The sequence below is a fragment of the Salarias fasciatus genome, chromosome 11 (assembly GCF_902148845.1).
Source record: "Salarias fasciatus chromosome 11, fSalaFa1.1, whole genome shotgun sequence".
NCBI classification, from domain to species: Eukaryota; Metazoa; Chordata; class Actinopteri; order Blenniiformes; family Blenniidae; genus Salarias; species Salarias fasciatus.
Window position 1 is genome coordinate 18,217,174 of NC_043755.1, and position 20,742 is coordinate 18,237,915.

A 20,742-nucleotide genomic window follows, 5' to 3' on the forward strand; every position below is an offset into this window, starting at 1 on the left:
AGTGGTCATCGTAATCATGACTGGAAGGAAAATCAGTGTTATGTCTGAGTGTTGGTTGAGAATGCTGACTGTTGTCCGAATACATAAAAAATGGCTATATTGAAAATGATCTACTCAGAGGACAAAAAGAACATGAATGCTCAATTTAGCATACATGCAGGCCAGAGCTACAGACCGAGTTTATATTATGTACATCACATACTGTGGTTTCAACGTCTAAAAGCATTTTAGTTGATAATAGCTGATCAAGTTTTTTTTTTTAATTTTTTGCAGCAGGGCCTCAGCGCTCAGTCCAGTCACTCTGTTGTGAACATTTTCCAGTAGATCTGATGAACAGACGCACGTTCATCATGATTTTCAAGCGAGTAATAAAATGGTCGGTCAACAAATGACCTCTTCCTTCACCTAACAAAGTACTTCTGTTGGCTAAACTGAACCAAACCAAAGCATTCTGTCCTGATCAAGGTTCAATGTGACTGCTGTCTGATCAACTGGTGATATTCCTTATAAAAAAGTGCTACCATTCTGATATGATTCGGTGCTATTGGTGTAAAATGTTGCTTAAATTTAAAAGCAAACCCTCTAAATGTATATTGTTGTAATGTACTGCATTATTATACAAACAAAACTCTACATGTGTCTCTGACACTGTGTCTTTTAACCCGTTTGTTAATGCATGTGGGTAAAAGGTACTCGGGGCATTCGGTTCACGCTGAATGGACTGAAGTGATCACTGAACTTTCTGATGCATGTGTGGTATAATGACCTATTCAGCCCTGTTCTACTCTGTAAATATCAACCGTGTATCTGCCGCACGCCATTGTGCTCGCCCGTTGTGCTGCTATGGAGATGTGTGCTTATGTGCCGCTTAGCATGCATAAACATGATTGAACCGTCGGGTTGATGTTGCCACCTGCTACAAATGACACCTTGCTGATCATATACTCATCAATGGTGGTCACTCCTGCGACAATATGGAGCTAAATGTCACCCATAATAAAAATTCACTTGTAAAGCCTCACCTTTGTTACATTCAGATGGAAAAATATCCGAAAAAAAAAAAAAAAAAAAAACCCAACACATGCGCGGAAGGTGCATTCATTGTTTGGAGCAAGGAGTTTTGGAACAGACCAGAAAAATAACATAATCTGGACCGGCGTTATCTCACCCCCCCTTCTCTCTGCTTCCCTCCCTTCCCTCCCTGCTGTTGCATGCTGTCTTCCTGGTGCTGCAGTGGAAGGTGGGTAAGCTCATTACAGAGAAATAATTAAACATTGGTGCACAGCTGGTCGTCATCACTGAGAGCAACAGCCACCGCTTGATGCATTCTGTTTGTCCTCAGATAAGACCCACGGCCTTTAACCGCTTGGATGCAAGTTCCTGTTTAGCCCCGTTTGACACACAACTCAAGCCATCCCCAGCCAGCCCGGCTCTGGTTCCCTTCGCCGTTTCTTTCTCCTGTGGGTGGGACGACTGGGCCGGAAAAAGCGGGTACCGGGTAGCGTCGGTGCGAGAGTGAGAGGAAGGGGGGGGGGGTGAAGAGGGTATGATTCAATTTGTGTGGTTTGTGGTCCGCCATGTTTAGGTGCCAGTTGTGTGCATCTCACACCAAATGTTGCCTGAGGACCTTGGCTCACAGATGGCTTGTCACATCTGTTGCAGATACTAGTGGAAGATCTCCACAAAAACACCCGTGGATGAATAATGAGTTCCCTTCATGGGCTGGCTGTATGTTCACTATGAGCATTTTACAGGTTTATGAACACTGCAAAAATATATATACTGACAGATGTGGTCTGTTATCAACTGAGCTGCTGACAATTTTTGTAATTACGGCTGCAAAAAGTCTTTATGTCACAGTGATAATTCAATTCTTTACAAGCCCCCAAATCCCAACTCTATTACCTATACTCATTACAAATAAATTCTGAACAAATGCAGAAGTCACAGTGTTTAACCCGTAAAACTGCAAACAGCAGACAGAAGTAAAAGGAAAGCTCATAATGGGCTATTAGGAGATTTAACAAAAACCCGGCGCCTGTGTTCCTCTCATCATCCAGTCCTCAGAATGCCACACTCTTGGCAAAACGTGATCCCACGATGTGGCTCGAGAGCTGTACCCACTCCCCTGAAACCCAACCAGAACCTCTCCACCACCTTCACCCCTCTACTACCAGCCCCCCCAAACCACCACCTACCCCCTCCCAATACCACCACCACCTACCCCCACCCCTCCCTCGATAAGATCATCATCTGTCGCTAGACTCTAGGGTCTGTTCCTGCACTCCACAGATACTTGGCAGACCAATGAATGTCCCTTTGTGTGGAGAGATCCTCCTCAGATAGCACCCAAGATGCTCCACGCTGGCATCTGTTTGTTTCTTTTTTTTTTTTTTTTTTTTTTTTTTTTAATGTGTGCATGCGTGTCCTGTCTTTCTTTTCTGTTATGGTGCACAGAAATAGGGAAGTCTCTCTCTCTCTCTCGCTCTCTCTCTCTCTTCAGTGGCATACGACTGAATGCTAATGAGTTTCTTAGTGGCAGGATGCCAGCCTGCTATGATTTAAAGAATTAATGGGTGTGGACCAATGACGGACAGACAGAGGTGAAATACTTCTGTCTACTTTTCAATAATATTATTAGGCGTAAAAAATACCTTTTAGGAATCCTTTAACATTTAATTTCCCTCTTTTTTTTTTTAAATGCTGCAATACAAATGGCAAAGTCAATAAAACTTAAATAGCATGTTTGTGGTTTGGTACATTCAAACCCAGTGTCAGTTTTTTTTTTTGCATCAAAAGGTTAACAAAGAGGCAATTGTGATCTAAAACTGTCACGTTAAAAGCAAAATGCTGAGTCCAAGAGGAAAACACCAGTTTATATTGCTAGCTGGTGCTTATATGCTGCCATGTAAAATTGCTACATTTTGAAAATGACCAAAATCTGCACTTGTACATGTCAATATTTCAGAACCGATCATTCTCAGATATGCAATAGGTAGCTTAATCAAGCTAGCTGTTATGTAGTATTTGCTCTATTTAGTTTATTTTGACTGTAATGTTCATTTGACACAGTGAGGCTCAGGGAGAACATGTAGAATCCACACAAAGCTGATTATCAGGGATGAAGAGGAGCCGCGTTGGAAAGCAACAGTACAGGGACCCATCAAATACCATCTTAAGGTGAAATCCAACCAAACTATAACCCAGCAGCCAAACTCTGCATTAACATAACCAATGAATTCGATTTTGTGTCTTTAATTTCATGGTCATTTCCTTTTGGCTTGAGTCTTTTCACATAAAATTATACCAGGCTCAAACGGTTTTTACTGGATTGAAGATGGCAAGACTCAACTAAAGTGTTCCATCCCATAATGCTTTAAAAGTCCTTGATATATTCCGCCCATTTGCAAATGTTTCTATTAATGCATTTAAAGTGTAGATCCGAATTTTCCCAATGTAATTTCTGGCCTGGAGGAAGGTCTCTGCTAATAGTCAAAGAAGACAAACGACATCATCAACTCGGTACTGACGATTAACATTTGTTAGAGCGATGGATCTGCTCGAGCTCTTTTCAACAGGAATTTAACTTCTCTAACTAGTTCAAAGAACCAAGTTCAAGGAGAAGAAATTGCCTGCAGCACAAAAAAAAAAAAAAAAAAAAAAAAAAAAAAATCCTCTGATCACTGAACGGGCTTATGGTTTACTTCACCTTTATCCAGTCATTGTTAGTGTATTAACAGCAAGGGCAGATGCTGGAGGAAAACAAGAGCGACGGAGTAGAGACAAGAGGGAAAATGTGCTTGAGCTTCACACGGCGGACGATCCCTCTTGATATCAAGCAGTGCCTTTGAATCAAAGCAAATAAATGACTGCTGCTCAAAGTTCAATAACCTGTGCGTGGCAATTCAAAGATGTCCTACTGAATCCCAGTCATCTCCGCTGATAGGCCGTGTTATAGAGCCCGCAAATGGGCTATAAATTAATATACCATGAGGGAGGCATATGGGGTGAAATGGAATGCACTGTATCGGTTCAACAAAAGGTGCCACATCTTTAAAGCAGATATGTGATATGAAATTTTACAGCTGAAGGAGAAATGTCACAGAGCTTTGATAAGAGAGCGATGAACTTTCTCCCCCTCCCGCCCAAACCGCTATTATCGGGTCCTAGTGTGCAAAATGCATCATTTATAACCCACAGCCCACACTATTATCTTTGAGAAAGGCACTTGTTTTAATACAGCGGAGGACCCCCACTGCCAGCAGCGCCACCTCGCCCCCCCCCCTCCTAACCCTTCCACACGCCGCTGCTTTCGGCCCACAACAGCAGGGCAGACCCAGAGAGGCCATTTGCTGGAGAGTAAGTTTCCAGGCAACCACATTAGTTTAGCCACATGGGGAGGTGGCACTGGTGGGGGCTCATAGTGGGGGGGGGGGGGTCAGCCCTTCAGGTCAGGCTTGTTTTCAGGCAGCGGGCGGCTTTAGGGGAAAGAGTTAAACAAGCCAAAGGGATTAGGGCATTTTAGCAGTGACACTCCACACGGACTGGGCTGAGAGGGCGTGGAGGGGCATGGAGGGCTGGGGGAGCGCTGATGGGGGAGACTGAGGAGGGTGTCTGGAAGGAAGACTCTTTGCCTCCTGTCACTGAACAAACTATTGTGTGGAGTACTGTTAAAAATCGATTGCTACAAACATGAGATGTGATGGGATTTAAAACAAAAATGAAAAATGTCTTTAATTTACTGCTGATACTGAACCTGCATGTTGACCAACCCGTCCGTACCTCATGATGTTGCAACGGAAAAGAAAACAGAACCTTCCCAAATTGTTAGATTGAAAGGTGATTACATAGAAATGAGTAAATCATACTTCTGCTGGAATTAAGATGTTTAGTGTGTTTCTAGTTTTAGTAGCAGTGTTCTTGATTAAGTTCAGTGGGTCCATGCTTACACCTGTTTATAATTTGTATTTTATTCAGGAGCTTCACACTATATGCTGTACTAGCTGCTCATACAGGCAACTCAATACACCACCTCATGGTGAAAACCTGAACTGCAAGTCATTCTGAAGCAATCGAAGATCAATGTTAGAGATATAAATAAGCAGCACATTACAAACTTGTGTTTGAGTTGACATCAAGACTGAAAACTGTAATTCAGTTTGTTCTTAAAGGTAATGTTGATTTGCAATCGGACAAAAGCTTAGATGGTGTGCCTTTAAACCCAATTGGGAGAAAGCACTGTGAAGAGTTATAACATGTATATTAAGAAGTAAATTATTTCAATAAGACATTCGAGTAACCGAATCAAAGCCCTTCCGATTAAAAAAAAAACAAAAACAAAACAACTTTATTGAAGATATCCACAATATAAAGCAAAGAGAAAGCTAAGTATATGCACTGCAGCACACGCTCAGAGGCAATAACTTCAGGCCCGCGGTACATTATCAGCATGGAGACCGTTGTTTGGTGTCATTGAACAATTGAAATATACCAGCTGTCAACAACTCCGTCTCATCAAAAGCCCGACAAAGTTAGCAGCCGGCAGGCTGACAACCATCTCCGAGACATCCATCTTTGGAGAAAGCACGGCAATTTCAATTGATAGCATGTAAACGGAGACAGCAAAACTTAAAGAATGACTGTCCTCACACAGAGATATGGCCCCTATCGCCGACAACATCTAGAGGACACACACCACTCCCGCTGGAATCTGATTATTTTAAATGTTTTTCTTTAAAATTTCTGAACCATCAAAGGGACATTACTCTACCTGAGTGTGTCAGGCTGAATGAGTAATTGATGGCATGTGCGCGGGGAATGCATGCAGCCCAGACAGATGGATAACAAGACTCGGAGTTCAGCCGCAGAGAGAAGTCGCTGCTGTGTTAGTTCACTTTGGTCATGAATTTAGCTAAACAAAGCTGTATTTTCAATAAATATCGATACATATTGATAATTCTGACTGCGTTGATATACTGAAACAAATAACTTTAAAGGAATGATCACGAGTGAGCCTTTCTACCTTGATATTCTGCGGCTAATTCAGGAGGAGACTATTTTAAAGTGTTCCTGAATCTCCTCCCAAGTCAATTACCAGCCAGCAACTTCCCCTGGGTAAGAGGGAATTCTGTTTTTTTTTTTTTTTTCTTTTTTTCCTGGGTGACCTAGTTGTCTTTTGTGAGTAGGTTTTAGCCGGAGCAGTTTGACAGTCAACAGATAAGATGGATTAAGCTTTTTTTTTTTTTTTTTTTTTTTCATCCAGTTTTGATGTGAACAGCGTAAAAGCGGGTTAAATCATTGAGTTTCAGGAGTATTTTTAAATGCCTGCAGATAGAGCGATAAAGGAGCTAAACCTAAGACTTGGGCCGGGAAGGTCAAGGTCGCGGCGTCGGAGAGCAGCTATCCGGCGACGGGGGCCGGCTTTCGTCGCTTTCGGAAGCGGGGCCGCGCGCCGGAGCCGGGGCCCACCTCTCATCGCTCCCAGAAAAGATACACCAAAGGAGTGAAACAAAATCCGGCGAGGGCTCGACGGGCGGCATCAAAGAGCAGCGCACCCTTGGCTTGTGTGGGTGCTTTGGTGTGTGTGAGAGTAAGCGTGTGTGTGTGTGTGTGTGTGAGAGCGGAGATGGAGAGGGGGGTTGTTTTTGTGCATGCATGAATGAGATGGGAGTGTGTGTCTGCCTTCCTGTGTGTGTGTGTGTGTGTGTGTGTGTGTGTGTGTGAACGCTCTAAAATATCATTCCTTCATGAGCAACTAGCTCCATAATTATGTTTTGATTATTTTGCGAGTGCTAAAATAAAACAGCAATTAATCTGTTGATGTAAGACAGAAAATAGAAGTGCCACGTACATACTAAACACCCCAGTTTACAGAGCGATGCAACATTAAAACAGTTCGGCGAATCATTTGTACAATATACCCTCCACCAGCGGCACCGGCGCCGCCTCTTCCCTCCCTCCTCCACCCCCCCCCCCCCCCAAAAGACCTGATCTCAAGGCGTGCATAGGAGCTGACAGCCGTACAGTCACGTGACGCCGCGCGGCCAATCCGCCGTTCATTTGAATCTTTAAGCCGCGCGGTGATGAAGCCACTTGAGCATAAGAAAAGGTGAAGAGGAGAATGAACTGACAAACAAATCACGGCGATACGGCGGGTCAGACGCCTCCTGTAACACCTGCACTTATCGGGTGTCACATCTCTGCCACTGCTGAGAGGTTTTTTTTTTTTGGGGGGGGGGGGGGGGGGGGGGTTCGGAACATTTCTGGAGGTGGAGGGGGGGGGGACATGTTTAGAGACATTTCGTGGATGGCTATTCCCCCACTGCTCCTCATGTCGGTGACAGGGGAGAGTAATCCTATACACAGGCTGCTATTGTGAAATGAGAAACTAGCCTCCTTCACTGCCAGAGACCAGATGCACCTCTCTCCCTCTCTCTCCCTCTCTCTCTCTCCCTCTCTCTCTCTCTGTCCTAATCTGTAAACGACTTAAAGGAGCCTTATCTCCGGGCTCTTCTGCTTCATTTCATGCTTGATTTACTTTAATTTGTCTGATAGGGCACAAGGATTTGGAAATGGCCCATCTTTCGGTGGAAAATGTTCTGATTTTTCTCCGGCATTGTTATGTGAAGGTTTTTGACTTTTCTCTCCCCCTCTCTTTCCTTCTCTCTCACTCCTCCTCCTCTTTCTTCATCTCCATCTCTCTCCCACTCTCCCTCTCCCTCTCTCCATCATCTGTCTTTTTTCTTTTGAGGTGATGGCGGTGGCGGGAGAGGAGGAAGAGGGATTGTGGAGGGGGGGGGGGGGGGGGGGGGTGGATCTTCCTCCAGTGCAACAGTCTGTTTGAGTGCATTTAGATTCGAGCTAACGCAGCACAAACAAGTTTTTTCCATGAGGTGCGATTTTGTGATGGGGAGACGGCGGCGACACCGGAGTCGTGTTCGCCTTTCAGATCCACATTGGGGCGCAGAGCAGCCGAGTGCTTCAAACCACAAAGATCTTATGTTTAAGTTAAGAGGCGACTGGCCCTCCAGTTTAGCAAGTGGGTGAGCGGCTGGCGCTGATAAAGTTGCTCCACAATGAGGGACAGGGACAGGCGACGTGTCTACAGATGCCTTCCACTTCTTTTTTTTCCTGCTGGCGGAACTCAAGCACTCGCATGTCTGTCTGGCTGCTCCCGCTACCAAGACGCCCCCCCCCCCACCCCCCCCCCCACCCCACACTCCTGCTTCTATTTAGTGACTGAATGACAGTAGAGGCAGCGAACTATGATTAGAGAGGGAGCCCATATCTTACCAGATCCTGAATAATCTCCATCCTCTCCCACCAATGAGCAAGGCACAGGAAGCCAGAGAAAAGAGACAAGGAGTCTGGGCAGGAGGCGTCCTGTGTGTACAGAGATGTCATACACTTCCTCTGGCCTCTCCTGCACACCCAGTGTGGACAGTGAGAGGCGAGGGGGGGGGGGGGGGGGGGGCGAATATGAATCCATTCAGTGAGTCAGTCTGACTAATCTTAGCAGTAGTGGCCGAAATCAAAGAGAATTTTACATTGAAATCTGTGCAGGGGAACGAGGTGGGGAAGAGAGATGAAAAGAACCGCCCAGCGCAGGAACCCAAGGTCTGTTTGAAACAATTAAACTCATTCACAACTGCTGGTTGGTTACATGATGGTCTTTCCAAAAAAAAAAAAAAAAAAAAAATCAATTTCCCACACGCATGCCGACATGAAACGTCACAAACCCCACCTCCGACGCAACGCGCATAAACAAACGGTTAACTCCGCACACACACACGCGCACACACACACACACACACACACAAACACAGAGAGCAAGAAACGGGGAGACCATTGAAATTCATCTCACAGCCTGAATTTACTTAACTGCGGGTCTGCGCGCGGTGATAAACGGAGTGATGATCCGGCAACACGTCTTTATCCATGCTTTGCTTTAATTAACGGCGGCTTGTTTGTTGAAAAGATGATTAATATGCCAATGAAAATTGCATAATTGAATACCACAACACTCGCACAATCAGGGAGGAACATGCCATTTTTTATTAACTTTTCAGTATCATTATTATTACTATTATTTGCTATTTTAATTCACTTGACAAGCAGGCCCACCCCCCCCCTCCTCATCAACCCCGAAACAGACAAAAAGGGTGGAAAAAAAAAAAGGAAAAAAAAAAAAAAGAAAACAATAGATGGGAGGAATTGGTGTGACCAGCGGGGGCCAAGCTGGAGACCCAGCTGTTCATCACCGACGGGGGGCCGGCACAGACAGGGGCAGTGCTCTGATATCAATACCTATCAGTGTGATGGCCAGTGTGTGTGTGTGTGTGTGTGTGTGTGTGTGTGTGTGTGTGTGCGTGTGTGTGCGTGTGTGTGTGTGAAAGAGAGAGCGTTTGGACTGAGTCAAACTGGTTAAACACATTTGTGATGACACCAAAGTGAATGAAAGTAAAATTCCAGACATGAATATGAAACAAGCACACTGGCGACTCCACTTTCTTTCTTTCTTTCTTTTTTTTTTTTTTTGCAGAATGCGAACTCATGCATGAAAAATAGCCCCCAAAAAAGTTGCTCAAACAACAGTTGTGTTTAAAAAAGAGCCAAAAGAAAATGAGCAATTCCACGTGCGAGTAAGTTTCAGTTGAGCACCCCACAGTTTACCCAGCGTTACGTCCCGCTAGCGCAGCTTGTACAAGTGTCTCCATGTTAATGCTAAATACACACATCAAATATTCAACCAATTACAATGATACCTCTCGGAGAAAACGTGTGCAGCTGCAGCGCCTGGGAGGGTAAGCATTGCAGAACAAACACATTCAGAGAGCTAAAGAAAGGCACGATGGGTGTCGAGTCCCCGGGGGGCAGAAGCAGCGCCACCAGCCGCGCTTTAAGACAGTCATATTCAGCAATAGATCTTTTTTTCCCCTATTCTGCTGAATTCTCTGCACTTTGTGCAGACGTGAAATAGTAATCGGAAAAGAAAGAAAAAAAGGACGGCATTGTAAGTGGACATAAATTCGGTTGAGAAGCGGACAAAATGGTTGGAAGTGAATTATCTTATTAAGGGCATTCTCAGTGTGCCACGTCCTCCGTATCCACACAAAACTAGAACTGAATATAGTGACATCTTCCTCAGATGATAAGAACTGTGATTGCATTTTGCCCTATTTTAGATTATATAACTAACAACCATGAAGTTCCCTCATAAAGCCTCTTAGTATAGCGGATCAGTGACTAAATTTGCATCAAGGCGATGCAGCAGGAGTACAGTGATTTGTCTAATCTCTTGTTGCATATTTCATCATTATAATCACACATTGTGCACTGTGTCTGTGTGTGTGTGTGTGTGTGTGTGTGTGTGTGTGTGTGTGTGGTGGCGGCGGTGGTGGGGGGTAGGTGTTTTTCTCTGCACACAGGTGATGCATACAGTATAAAGCCTTCATCAACCATCTCTTAAGAAATAAATGTATTTGGAAAAAAGGCAGACAATGTTTACACACAGCACTTTGATTGCAATTTAATTTTACATCACTCATGGCCCCAGAACTCACAGGGAAGCTGATGATGGACTTTCATCATCAGTATCAGCAATCTCAGTGTCATTCATGTTTTGTGAGACTTGTCAGAAGACTTTGAATAAACCCCTGGAGGAGCGAGATAAAACCTTCCTTTTCTGCGGGAGAATTGCCATGATGCACGTCCAAATTTCTTGATTACAAGACGAAGGAAGGGAGGGAGAAAAAAAAAAATAAAACCTTGAATGAAAGCCTGCACTGAAAGTTTTCAGTTTGCTGATATAACAGTCAAGTGTGTCTATAAGTCTACTTAAAACGCTTAGGTATCAGTGGAGACAGCTGCGACACCCTCGTCTTATGATTCTGTCGAGACAGTACACTATCAAACCTTTCATACCGCTCCCAAGCTACATTTCCGGTGACAAAAGCTTTGCGAAAGCCTCCTGAAGGATTCATCTATATCCTAATATTTCCAATCCAATTTAACTGGAGCAGCCGGAGTGGTCTGAGCACTAGTTTACCAATCTTTGCTTTCCAAGACTGTGTGCTGAAGGCTTGAGGGGTTCAATCAATGGCGCTTTGATCTCGGCTGGAACCATAATTATTTAACATTGTTACAAGGATTTCTCTAATCCATCCTACCATTAAATCCCTTTTACACCCTCATCTTCTGCAGCCTAATCTGCATCTGGGTGCTCCGTTTGTCTCTCTCCCTCATTTCGGCTCGCCCCTCCTTCCTTGACGACACCCTGACTTTATAATGGACTTGGGCGCTGAGTTAGAAAAAGCCTTGTTTACTGAGAGCAACCTGACTGAACTGTGCTCAAATGGACTGTTGCTGTGCAAGGATTCTTAAGTTTTTTTTTGTCTGCGTTTGCACCAAAGTTTTGGGTTTACTTTCAGTTCAGCTGAGGCCAAAAGGCTCGCAAATCTGAAAACACTCACATAATGAACCGTTGATTAAGAATTAAACTGAACTCTGTGGGCAGAGATCATATAATAGCAGTGTCAGACGTACGGCCTGCGGACCTCACAAAGTGTAAAAATTACAGATGAAACATTACTTTCAAGAAACGTATGTGCTCTGGCTAATTCAGTCAATGAGTAGGAGACAAAATACAACACTGAGACCTGTGCAGGGATCAGTGCGGATGATGGTTATAATGATGAAGATGACGGTGAATTTATGAAAACGTGTTGACGCCTGCAAAAAATCATGTGACAAGCTTTGACCAACATTAGTTAAAGATAATTTGTGCACCCTGAAGCTCAAAGGTAAACCACCGCTTGTATATATTGGATGTAATTGTAATACTGGATGTGTCAAATTAAAGAAAATACACAAAGAGAGAAGATTGTTTCAGAACAGAAATGATAAGACGCTGACACTGCTATTACCTTTCTTTAAAAATACAAATTGTTCATGTTTTGTAGAAATACTGAATTAAATGCAGATTGCTTCATGGTGTCTTCGCACTGAAACAAAGAGAAATATTCAGAGTAGTCATGGTTTATAAGTTATAATGCTATTATTTTACGTGTGCGGCTCCTCAACATCAGCAGATTGGGCTGTTTGTGGCATCTTCACCATTCCTTTGAGACCGCCGTCTTTATTTCATCCCAGTGAGTTCCTTCAGTCAAACCAAGGGAATGTCGAAGTTCAGGTGACGAATACCCAAAAGGTTTATTCCCATCTGTTTATTTTAGTGATCGCTTTGACTCCCAACAAAAAAGGGCCCACTGTCCTTTTGCAAATATTTGCATGTCTGTGTTTCACCACGATATAAATAGCAGCACGGGCGACCGCAAACATTTGTTGAGGCACCTGCCACAGTATCGTGGCCATCTGGTCCTCCAATTCTCCGAGCATGACATATGTGCATTAAACCTGAAATGGTTATTGTTTTTTTTTTTTTTCCCTCCTTTGGAGACGAGAAGCAGACTGATTGGCCACAGACCCTTCTGGGTTGGCTGGAGTCAAAAATGAGACTCGAGACTTTTTACATCTGAGTGAAGCTGCGTTTTCAGCGTGGGCATGTTTGATGTCTTGAAAGGGGGAGAAAAAAAAAAAGACGGGGGTGGATAAAGATGATATCATTTTGCAGTGTGGATGGTGCGAGTGTGTGTGTGTGTGTGTGCGTGTGCGCTGGGGGGTTCGGGGGTTCTCTTTCAGCTCCTGCTCCGTCTGTGTCTCGCAGTCAGGTAGATTCTCAGATGGCCACTCCTTCGCCTGACCCCCGCCTCGCCCTGGCTGCTGCCCAGCTGGCATCAGGAGCTGAGCAAGCTGGGCCGAGCCGGCCGGCAGGAACGGCCACGGAGGGAGATTTGTGGACAAGGTGATCACATCACTTCTGTTAGCACTCCGCCACAGTCCTCCTCCTCTCCCTCTTCAATATGTGCCTCATTCAAAGTGTGTTTAAGAAAGTATCCTGATCTCACTTTAATGTAACTTTGAGGACGTTGAGGCACAACTACTTGGCAGCTGAGCAAAGAATTCAATTTATCCCGTGTTGAATTTACAGTGCGAGATGACAGCTCCAGTGGGTCAGAGGACTACCTATTGTTTCCCAGGCTGTCTCCATCATCTGTGAGTTGAGGAGGTATTCCAGCTACTCTTATAAACATGAAAAACAACATACAGAGCCTGACAATATCTTACTTTTACTCAAATGATTTCTAATAAACCGGATATTTTATTATTACCTGCCTGTCCAATAAACACCCACACCTTTAAAACTCTGCACCCCGGTCTGTAACAAAGACTTTTTAACTAGAATGCAGTGTTTCTAGTAAACCAGACAACAGTATTTTTGAGGGGTTTTTTTTTCTTTTTAACTCTGCAGAGCAATTAAAGAGCCACAGAATCTCAGAATCGTCTCTGCAGCAGGGTCAGAGCAGGTGTGACTGGTACACAGACTGAAAGTGGACATTAGATCTCATTCACTAAAACAAAATCAGATCATCAGCTTTTCGGTATGATCAAACGTGGATCATGCTGCCACTAATCAATAGATGCAATCGATACATTACAAGCCAAGTTTTAATCCGTCCACCAGTGTTATGCTTCAGCTAATGTGGAATACTGGTGGGATGTTCCTTTAATGCTTCCTCATTAGGTGTGATCAAAGACGATTCTCCACTTGTGCACAGCGAAGTTATTTTGCTTTGTGAAAGCTTAGTTATAAATTCGTGATGCGGCTGGAAGCTTAAACAAAGCGCATGCAAGTTGATTCATCTGTACGTGCTCCACTCCGTCGTCACAGCATGCGAGGAGCCATTAGTCATCCAGCAAATCAACTCAGTCCAAATCAAAGCACTGGCGGCGGACAGTGGAGCGCGATAGTGGAATATGTCTCAGTTCTACTGTTTCAGCTTTTTATCCTGATTTAGTGAAGCCGCAGTTCATAACGGGGGGGGTGAACGTGTGAATCGGTGTACACAGGAAACGCCGCCGTTCCACACAGTTGACACTCGTCGTCGAAATGGCAGCGATCGCAATTACAGCACTCTTAACGAACCCTGGATTTTTTTCCATGACTTTCAGAAAGGGGGGTGTGGTTTACACGAGCGAGCATTTAGATAAGGCTGAGAACAAGTTCATTAGTGGAGTTAGCTAGCTAACGCACACCACTCCCAATTAGCCTAGAGGAGAGCAAGTGGGGAGAGAATGAGCGAGACAGAGTCAGATCCCTATCACCGCCAGTCCATGGAAATGAATAGAGTAGCATGACACGCTATCTCTCGAATCAGCGGCTGATTGTGAAACATCCGTGACGAGAAATGAACATGAGACAAGAAGATCAGCGTGCAGATTCGCTTAAGGACATACTTGTGGAGACGAGGAGAGAGAGAGAAAGAGAGAGAGAGAGAGGGAACTCGCTGGGTGTTCCACATCAGAGACACCAGCGCTCTGAACAACAGAGAAGAGCCGGCTATCAGATTAATAGGGAGTCATTCAGTACGGTTTCTCCGCCGTTCAGACAGAAAGACAATCAGAGAAGAGGAGTTGGGGGGAAAGGGGTGGGGTGGGGGTGGGGGGGGGGGGGGGCAATCGTGGACAGCACTTGACGTGAGTTACTAAAGTGGAGATGAAATGCTCGGCGAGAAAAAAAAGTTCAATTACAGGATGTAGATTGTAAAAAGGCTTTTGTTGTTACTCAGCAAAAGGGAAATGGTATGGAGGTACTTCAATAGAATCACCAAAGCAGGTGGGCATGTTCCGAGTTAGCCCACCTCATTAAAAGGCTTCACTCTCTTTTTATGTAACGGCCATTACACACCCTATTCAGATGCACGCGCCGCGGTGATTAAAAATTATCTGTTGGTGATCATAATCACAGCTGCTTAAACTTAAGCCAAAGAATAACAAAGAACTTTTGAATGCTGAACTATCTGAACATTTACAAAGAGATTAAAGGGTAGACAGTCTCAAACTAAATAAATTTGCTTTTAATCGCTTTGAACGGGAAGTCATGTCATTTCAAATGTTCCTATCTGATTGTCTGATTCCCCTCTTTATTCAAATTATAACATGCCCATCTGACTTTTCCAGCACAATGGGAAAAATTAAAAAGGGAAATGACCTTTCATGGCAGCCATGATGAGAGAGTGAATGGCATTATTATGCGCCAAGATTAATTTCTGCCCACTCTGTGCTGCCCATTGAGACAACACAGGAGGGGCACGAATGCCTCGGTGTAAGTCACTCACTAATTGGTTGGTATATCACCGAGATGACGGAAAAACAGGGTGGCAACAAGTCGGAGATGAAATGATAATCGAGCTGCCGAGCAGACACAATACACGTATAGAGGCATGTTCCCACCGGTGTAGCGTGCAGCGCGGCGCTCGGTGCCATTTTACAGCAGAGATTAGGACGCAGTGTCGAAGTCCTCTGATAACTTGGAGGCACTCGGGCTGCGGTTTAGTAAAACATGAAATGGGCATCATGTCTCACATCACCTCCTCTGCAGCTCAGCCGTCCCCGATGCATGCAAGAGGCTCTTTACTCCCATAAGACCGGAGTCTCCCTGACGCCTGTCCAGCAGCGCGTCTCCCAGCCTCTAATTCTCATTCTGATGGCTAAGTAGAAGCGGGGAAGCATAATTACAGTCAGTCATCTAGTCATGCTACATCCATCCACTCCTTTTCAAAGAAGTATTTTTAAGCTCAGCATTTCCTCGCCCCCCCAAAAGGCCCTTTTTCCCGCATGTGATGCCTCCTTTTTGTCACGGCCCCCATAGTTCTGAGCTGACCCCCTCAGCCCTGTCTCCTGACTGATCACAGTGATGGTTTATTACTGTCGTCCCGGCGCTCTTATCTTTAGCCAGCAATGCTCATTTCCTTCCCCAGATTTAAATGCAAATGTGAAATTTAATGATAAATGCATTATCTGATAGGTGCGATAACACTGATTCACTGTCAGTATAAAATACACACCCCGGGGGGCTTCGAGCTAGCAAGCACAACTTGCCCAAATCCACTTTTTTCCCCTGCTCTCGCTTTCCCTTTTTCCTTTTCTCCTTCTTCTTTTTTTTTTTCTAAACGCATGTACCTGCAATAAATTCTTGAGGTCATTTTATGCATTAAAAGGAATCATATTTTGTGTGTTCAGCAGTGAGGGTGCAGGCTATTGCTGAGCAGTAATTGCCGCGCAACTATCTTGTTCAATGCATTATCCATCACTTTGATGAAGTTACTTTTAGTAAAAGGGCAAAACAAGATTAAAAAAATGTCTTGCGAAAGAGATACATCTGCATTGCACTGTGGGAGGAGACATTTGTTGGTAGAAGAGTGCTTTTCATGTGCATTTAAAGTAGCTTTTTTTATGTCGCATGCAGGCTTTTTTCCCTTATTTTTCCATCTTTAATTAAGATGCCAGTCAAAATCAATATGACGAACATGCAGTACAGTGGATTCTGAAGGTTTCTCTTACTTGGACCGTCCCATTCCTCCGGTCCCAAAGCCGCGTGTCGGCTCTTCTCACCCTGCCCGTCCATCTCCGACTCCCCTGCATCTCGGTTGCCGTCTTCCTCTCCTGGAAGACAAGAAGAAAAAGTTCCATAATGTGAACAGAGTGGACGGACCAAATGTAATATTCAGACACAGAATGTAATTAGACCTCAGATTATAAACTGCGCTGCTCTTCTAAAGGGAAGCTTCTCGTGGAGCTTGAATATTATTTCTGTAATATGTCTTGTTAGTTTCTAAAGTCTCTTCATGTATACATAATTTTGTAAACGTGCATTTGTTGTGCGGTCCAGCTGCACACTTTTATGTAAAAGGAGTTCCCATGAGTGCTTGCAGGAACAAGAGGAAACCCAATGGAACAGGAAGGAAAGCAATGTGTGGGAGAGAAGTGGCTATTTATTACCGTTTGATCTATTGTGGAGCGAGCGAGAATGTGTGTTATAGGATGCAGGGCTGATTTACAGTCTCGGGGCACACACAGACGGACCATGCTACGGGGTATTTGGGTATCTCTCGCCAGGATGTGACTGACTTAAAGACCTTGTTTAACTGGCCCCGCCTCCCGGACATGCAACAGGAAGTGACGGGGGGCGTGCCTGCCGAGCGCGCTCGGACGTCCTCACCGTGAAAGCGTCGTCTACGCTCGCATGTCTATAGCAAGTACAGCTTGTTCTGAAAGTTTATGGACACATAAATCAGCGCTCAGGAGTTGCCCCCCAGTGTGGCGCTCTAAATAAATCCAATGTGGCTGACACAGTGGTTGCAAAGAGTGTCTCTCTCAAACTCCAGCAAGTGGGAGCAAACCTGCTCGGGGCATGTAGTGCTGCTTGATGGTTTCTGGAGGAACATTTCTTTGACTTTTGTCGCCACATCTTTTTCATCCCTTTGATGTTTTAAACCCAATAGTGAACGGTCAAGGACAGGCCTGGATTACCACAATGGATTACTACACTTCATACCGTCTACAAGAGGGAGAAGGAGGAAAAAGGAAAGGATATGTAGATTTAGATGTGAATATATTATTATGATAAAGACAATACGTGGTTAGGATGTGGCTTATGCGGCACATAATAAAAATGCACCTATGTGCAGATATGATAAAGCACATTGTTGTGGCCGTGCGGTTGTTTACCCCATCTGTATCTGATTTTCACCCCTGCAGCTTCCCAAAAAAACACTTCTGAGTCTCAGCTATCACACTGCCAGTGACAACTGCCACAGGACACACACTCCTTCTCTCCATCGCCGTCCATCCTCCGTTAGGTTAATCTCCAGATCAAGCACACGCACCATGCTTGTTTAGCTTTTTTTTTTTTTTGACATGGCTCACTTCAAAGGAGGCAGCAAACATTGCCAAAAGGATGTCAGCTTTCTGCCTCGCACTAAAATAGGAGCAGTATATGAAGAAAAATAGTGATTCTAAACGGGAAGTCTGCAGAAATGTCCTAGTTACAGTACATGAGGTCATTATGACCCAGTTTTGCTTATGCAAGTGTCTGCTTGGGCTGGCAATTTCTCCCCTACTCCTCCTCCTCCTCCTCCTCCTCCTCTCCCAGTATATTATCAGGAAGCCCACTCGAGTAAATTCCCCCACTATTTATTGTTGGGCCCGGAGAACCTCTTTAGCATACCAGGCTCGTATTATGACGAGGATAACAAAGGCGTATATCAACAGTTCCTTCCAATGGAGCGGAGTTTAAAAAAAGCGGGCGAGATAACATTAAAGGCACTACCTTGATCTCAGGCGAACATGTTAAGCCCTGTAACGAAACGTATTGGAAGTGTTTAATTACAGCCCGGGAAATGAAGCTACAAGATGATTCCTTAATTAAGCAGTGATTAAGGATTTTCTGCCTTCTATCTAACACAGTTTGCAGTGCATTTTAAACACAATCACCCAGGCAACCTCACAGGGAACAATGTCACAGGGCTTTGATGAAGTTTCCCGCACAAATGTCACACGGAAAAAGCACAGCAGAGGAAGAAGTGCTGGAGTAGCACTCCTCTGCTTACAGTAGAGCCCGATAAAACCTGGAATACGGAGGAAAATGAACACCTGGTTTTTATGATTTTCAACAACGCAGGAGTTTTGACCTTTTTTTTTTCTTTTCTTTTTTTTTAAATATAACAACCAATTGACTGAGGTGCTCCATTTCACCTGCTCTAAGTAATCGAGAGCCGGCCTTGTTTCATCGTTTTAACCGAAACCCCTCTGCAGTCCTTATCAAAGGAGACAGATTGTCAATGATCATCCACTACATTATCACCTAGATCATAATTTACATCTGGCTTAGGTTCCTTTTCCGCGCGCACAATCTAATGGATACGCTTCGCGGAGAGCGGCAGAAAGGCTGAGGAGAACAGAAGGGACGGGGAGGGCTGGGGAGGCGCGGCGGCCTGCTGGGTTCGGGGTTGGCGGGCATGCGAGAGGAGCCAGTGAGCTGTTAAAATCAGCCCTATCGCAGCTCTATCAAAGGACAGCTCTCTAGCCAAATCGCAGTCACACGCAGCGTGCCACACATTCAGGTCAATAAGCTTATAGGCGATTTACACAAACAATTCCTCCAGCAAGGTAGCAACAAAGTCATATTGGCTTTTCCTCTCCCTTTTAGCATTGTCTCTGCCAAGGAAGCCCTTGAAAATGTCAATCTCTCGTGTGTGACTTTAAGGAGCTCAGAGCACTTTAATCCTGACCACCGAGTCAGGTTACAATTCCCGCACAATAAAAGAAGCATTTCAAGAATTGGATTGTGTAATTCTGAATATTTCAAAATTGGAGCGTCGAAGACTTTTACCTACTGCCACTTTTCCAAGGCCATCAGAGTATTGGTGGTATTAAGAGTTTTTTTTGGAATGATTTTCAGCATGTAACCTGGGGAAGGGGAGGCTGTAGGCTCCGCGGCAGCGGTGCTGCTCGTCAGCTGATATTGCATATTTAGTTGTTGATGCAGATTGCGCCGCATCCGATAAAGTCAATTCGAGGAAGCAACCTTTTCCACCAAAGTCAAGGATAGCTGTAAGACTTCTCTGCTATCTGAAAAATTGGTTTGAATTGCGTGCAATTTGTGGCAGGCAGAGCACTCCAATGGAGGGAGGCTATTAGCGAAATGCCTTGCCACTGTCTCTTTAAATGCCAATAAATTCCCATCATTACAGAATCTGGCAGTTTTCCTCCCTGTCTGCAGCCTGGGTCTTTATCTCACTCTGCCTCAGTCTCTGAGCATGTAGATCTGGCCCAGTTAGATTGTCATACTTAACAAACATTAATGATTAATTTCCTCCACTGAGTCAAATGGGGCTAAAGGGATGACTCGATTCATCTTATCGCACCACAAATTAGCATTTCCCCATATTCTCCAGCATCAACTGTGCATTAAAATTCCACATTTACCATTCTGGGCACTGGCAGCTGTGGTGAAAGAGCCAAGGAGATCTTCCTCCTGTGTTGCCGGAGATTCTGATTACTTCAGTGTTACACGGAGAATAATTAATTCTGCCACTTTCTGCTTGTTACTGTACATTTCTGACTGCCGCGAGTCAAATTACTCACTGAGAGGTTATTTGAAGGGTCAAGGTGGGCTTTTTATTTGCAATGTTAAGTCCTGGGTATGCAGTCCGTTGCTTTCACTCTTTGCTTCCACTGTGATAAACCGTCTCTGCCCACATTATAATTTCTGTAATTTGAGGAGAACGGAGCAGAAGAGGGCAAATGCTCACATTTAACTGTGCTTGATGTATCCTGACACATCAACACCCACAACAACATCTGAATCGAGCCGTTTGAGCTGGTGGAAGGTAAAAAAAGAAAAAAAGAAAAAAAAACATGTACTATAATTTCAGGAAAAAAACGGTTTACATCGAGGAAATGAGACACATGAAATGACATGTAAATTTACTGTCAGAGCAAAGTGAGGAACTCATTTGTCATCAGACAACACTTGGAACGCTTAAAGGGAACAGCTTGTGGCAACACCCTGTGCTGAACTTCACAGATAGCCAACAATAAAAACGGAGGGTGAAAGAGCAAGGTGAAATTTCACAATTTCAGTAAAAAAAAAAAAAAAAAAAGGAAGAAGTCGCCACTCAGTATATATATATATATATATAAAAAAAACTATATTTCTTACAATTATGGAGCCAGGTGTGTCGATAGAGTATAAATCTTTGCTGCGGAGGCAGCGTGTTCATCTGTGGCTTCTTCACAAGCAGGACTCCATAAATGTGAAATTGACCGAGCAGGAGAAGT

At 44.3% G+C, this 20,742-nt stretch overlaps 1 protein-coding gene across 2 annotated transcripts in view; it reads right to left on the reverse strand.

Moving 5' to 3' along the window:
• zfpm2a (zinc finger protein, FOG family member 2a) overlaps positions 1-20,742 on the reverse strand; it is a 122,988-nt gene that overhangs the window by 66,135 nt on the left and 36,111 nt on the right. For both annotated transcript variants that reach the window (XM_030101919.1, XM_030101918.1), the window contains exon 3: positions 16,462-16,563. In XM_030101919.1, the coding sequence (XP_029957779.1) occupies positions 16,462-16,563 (102 nt within the window). The remainder of the gene's footprint in view (positions 1-16,461; positions 16,564-20,742) is intronic.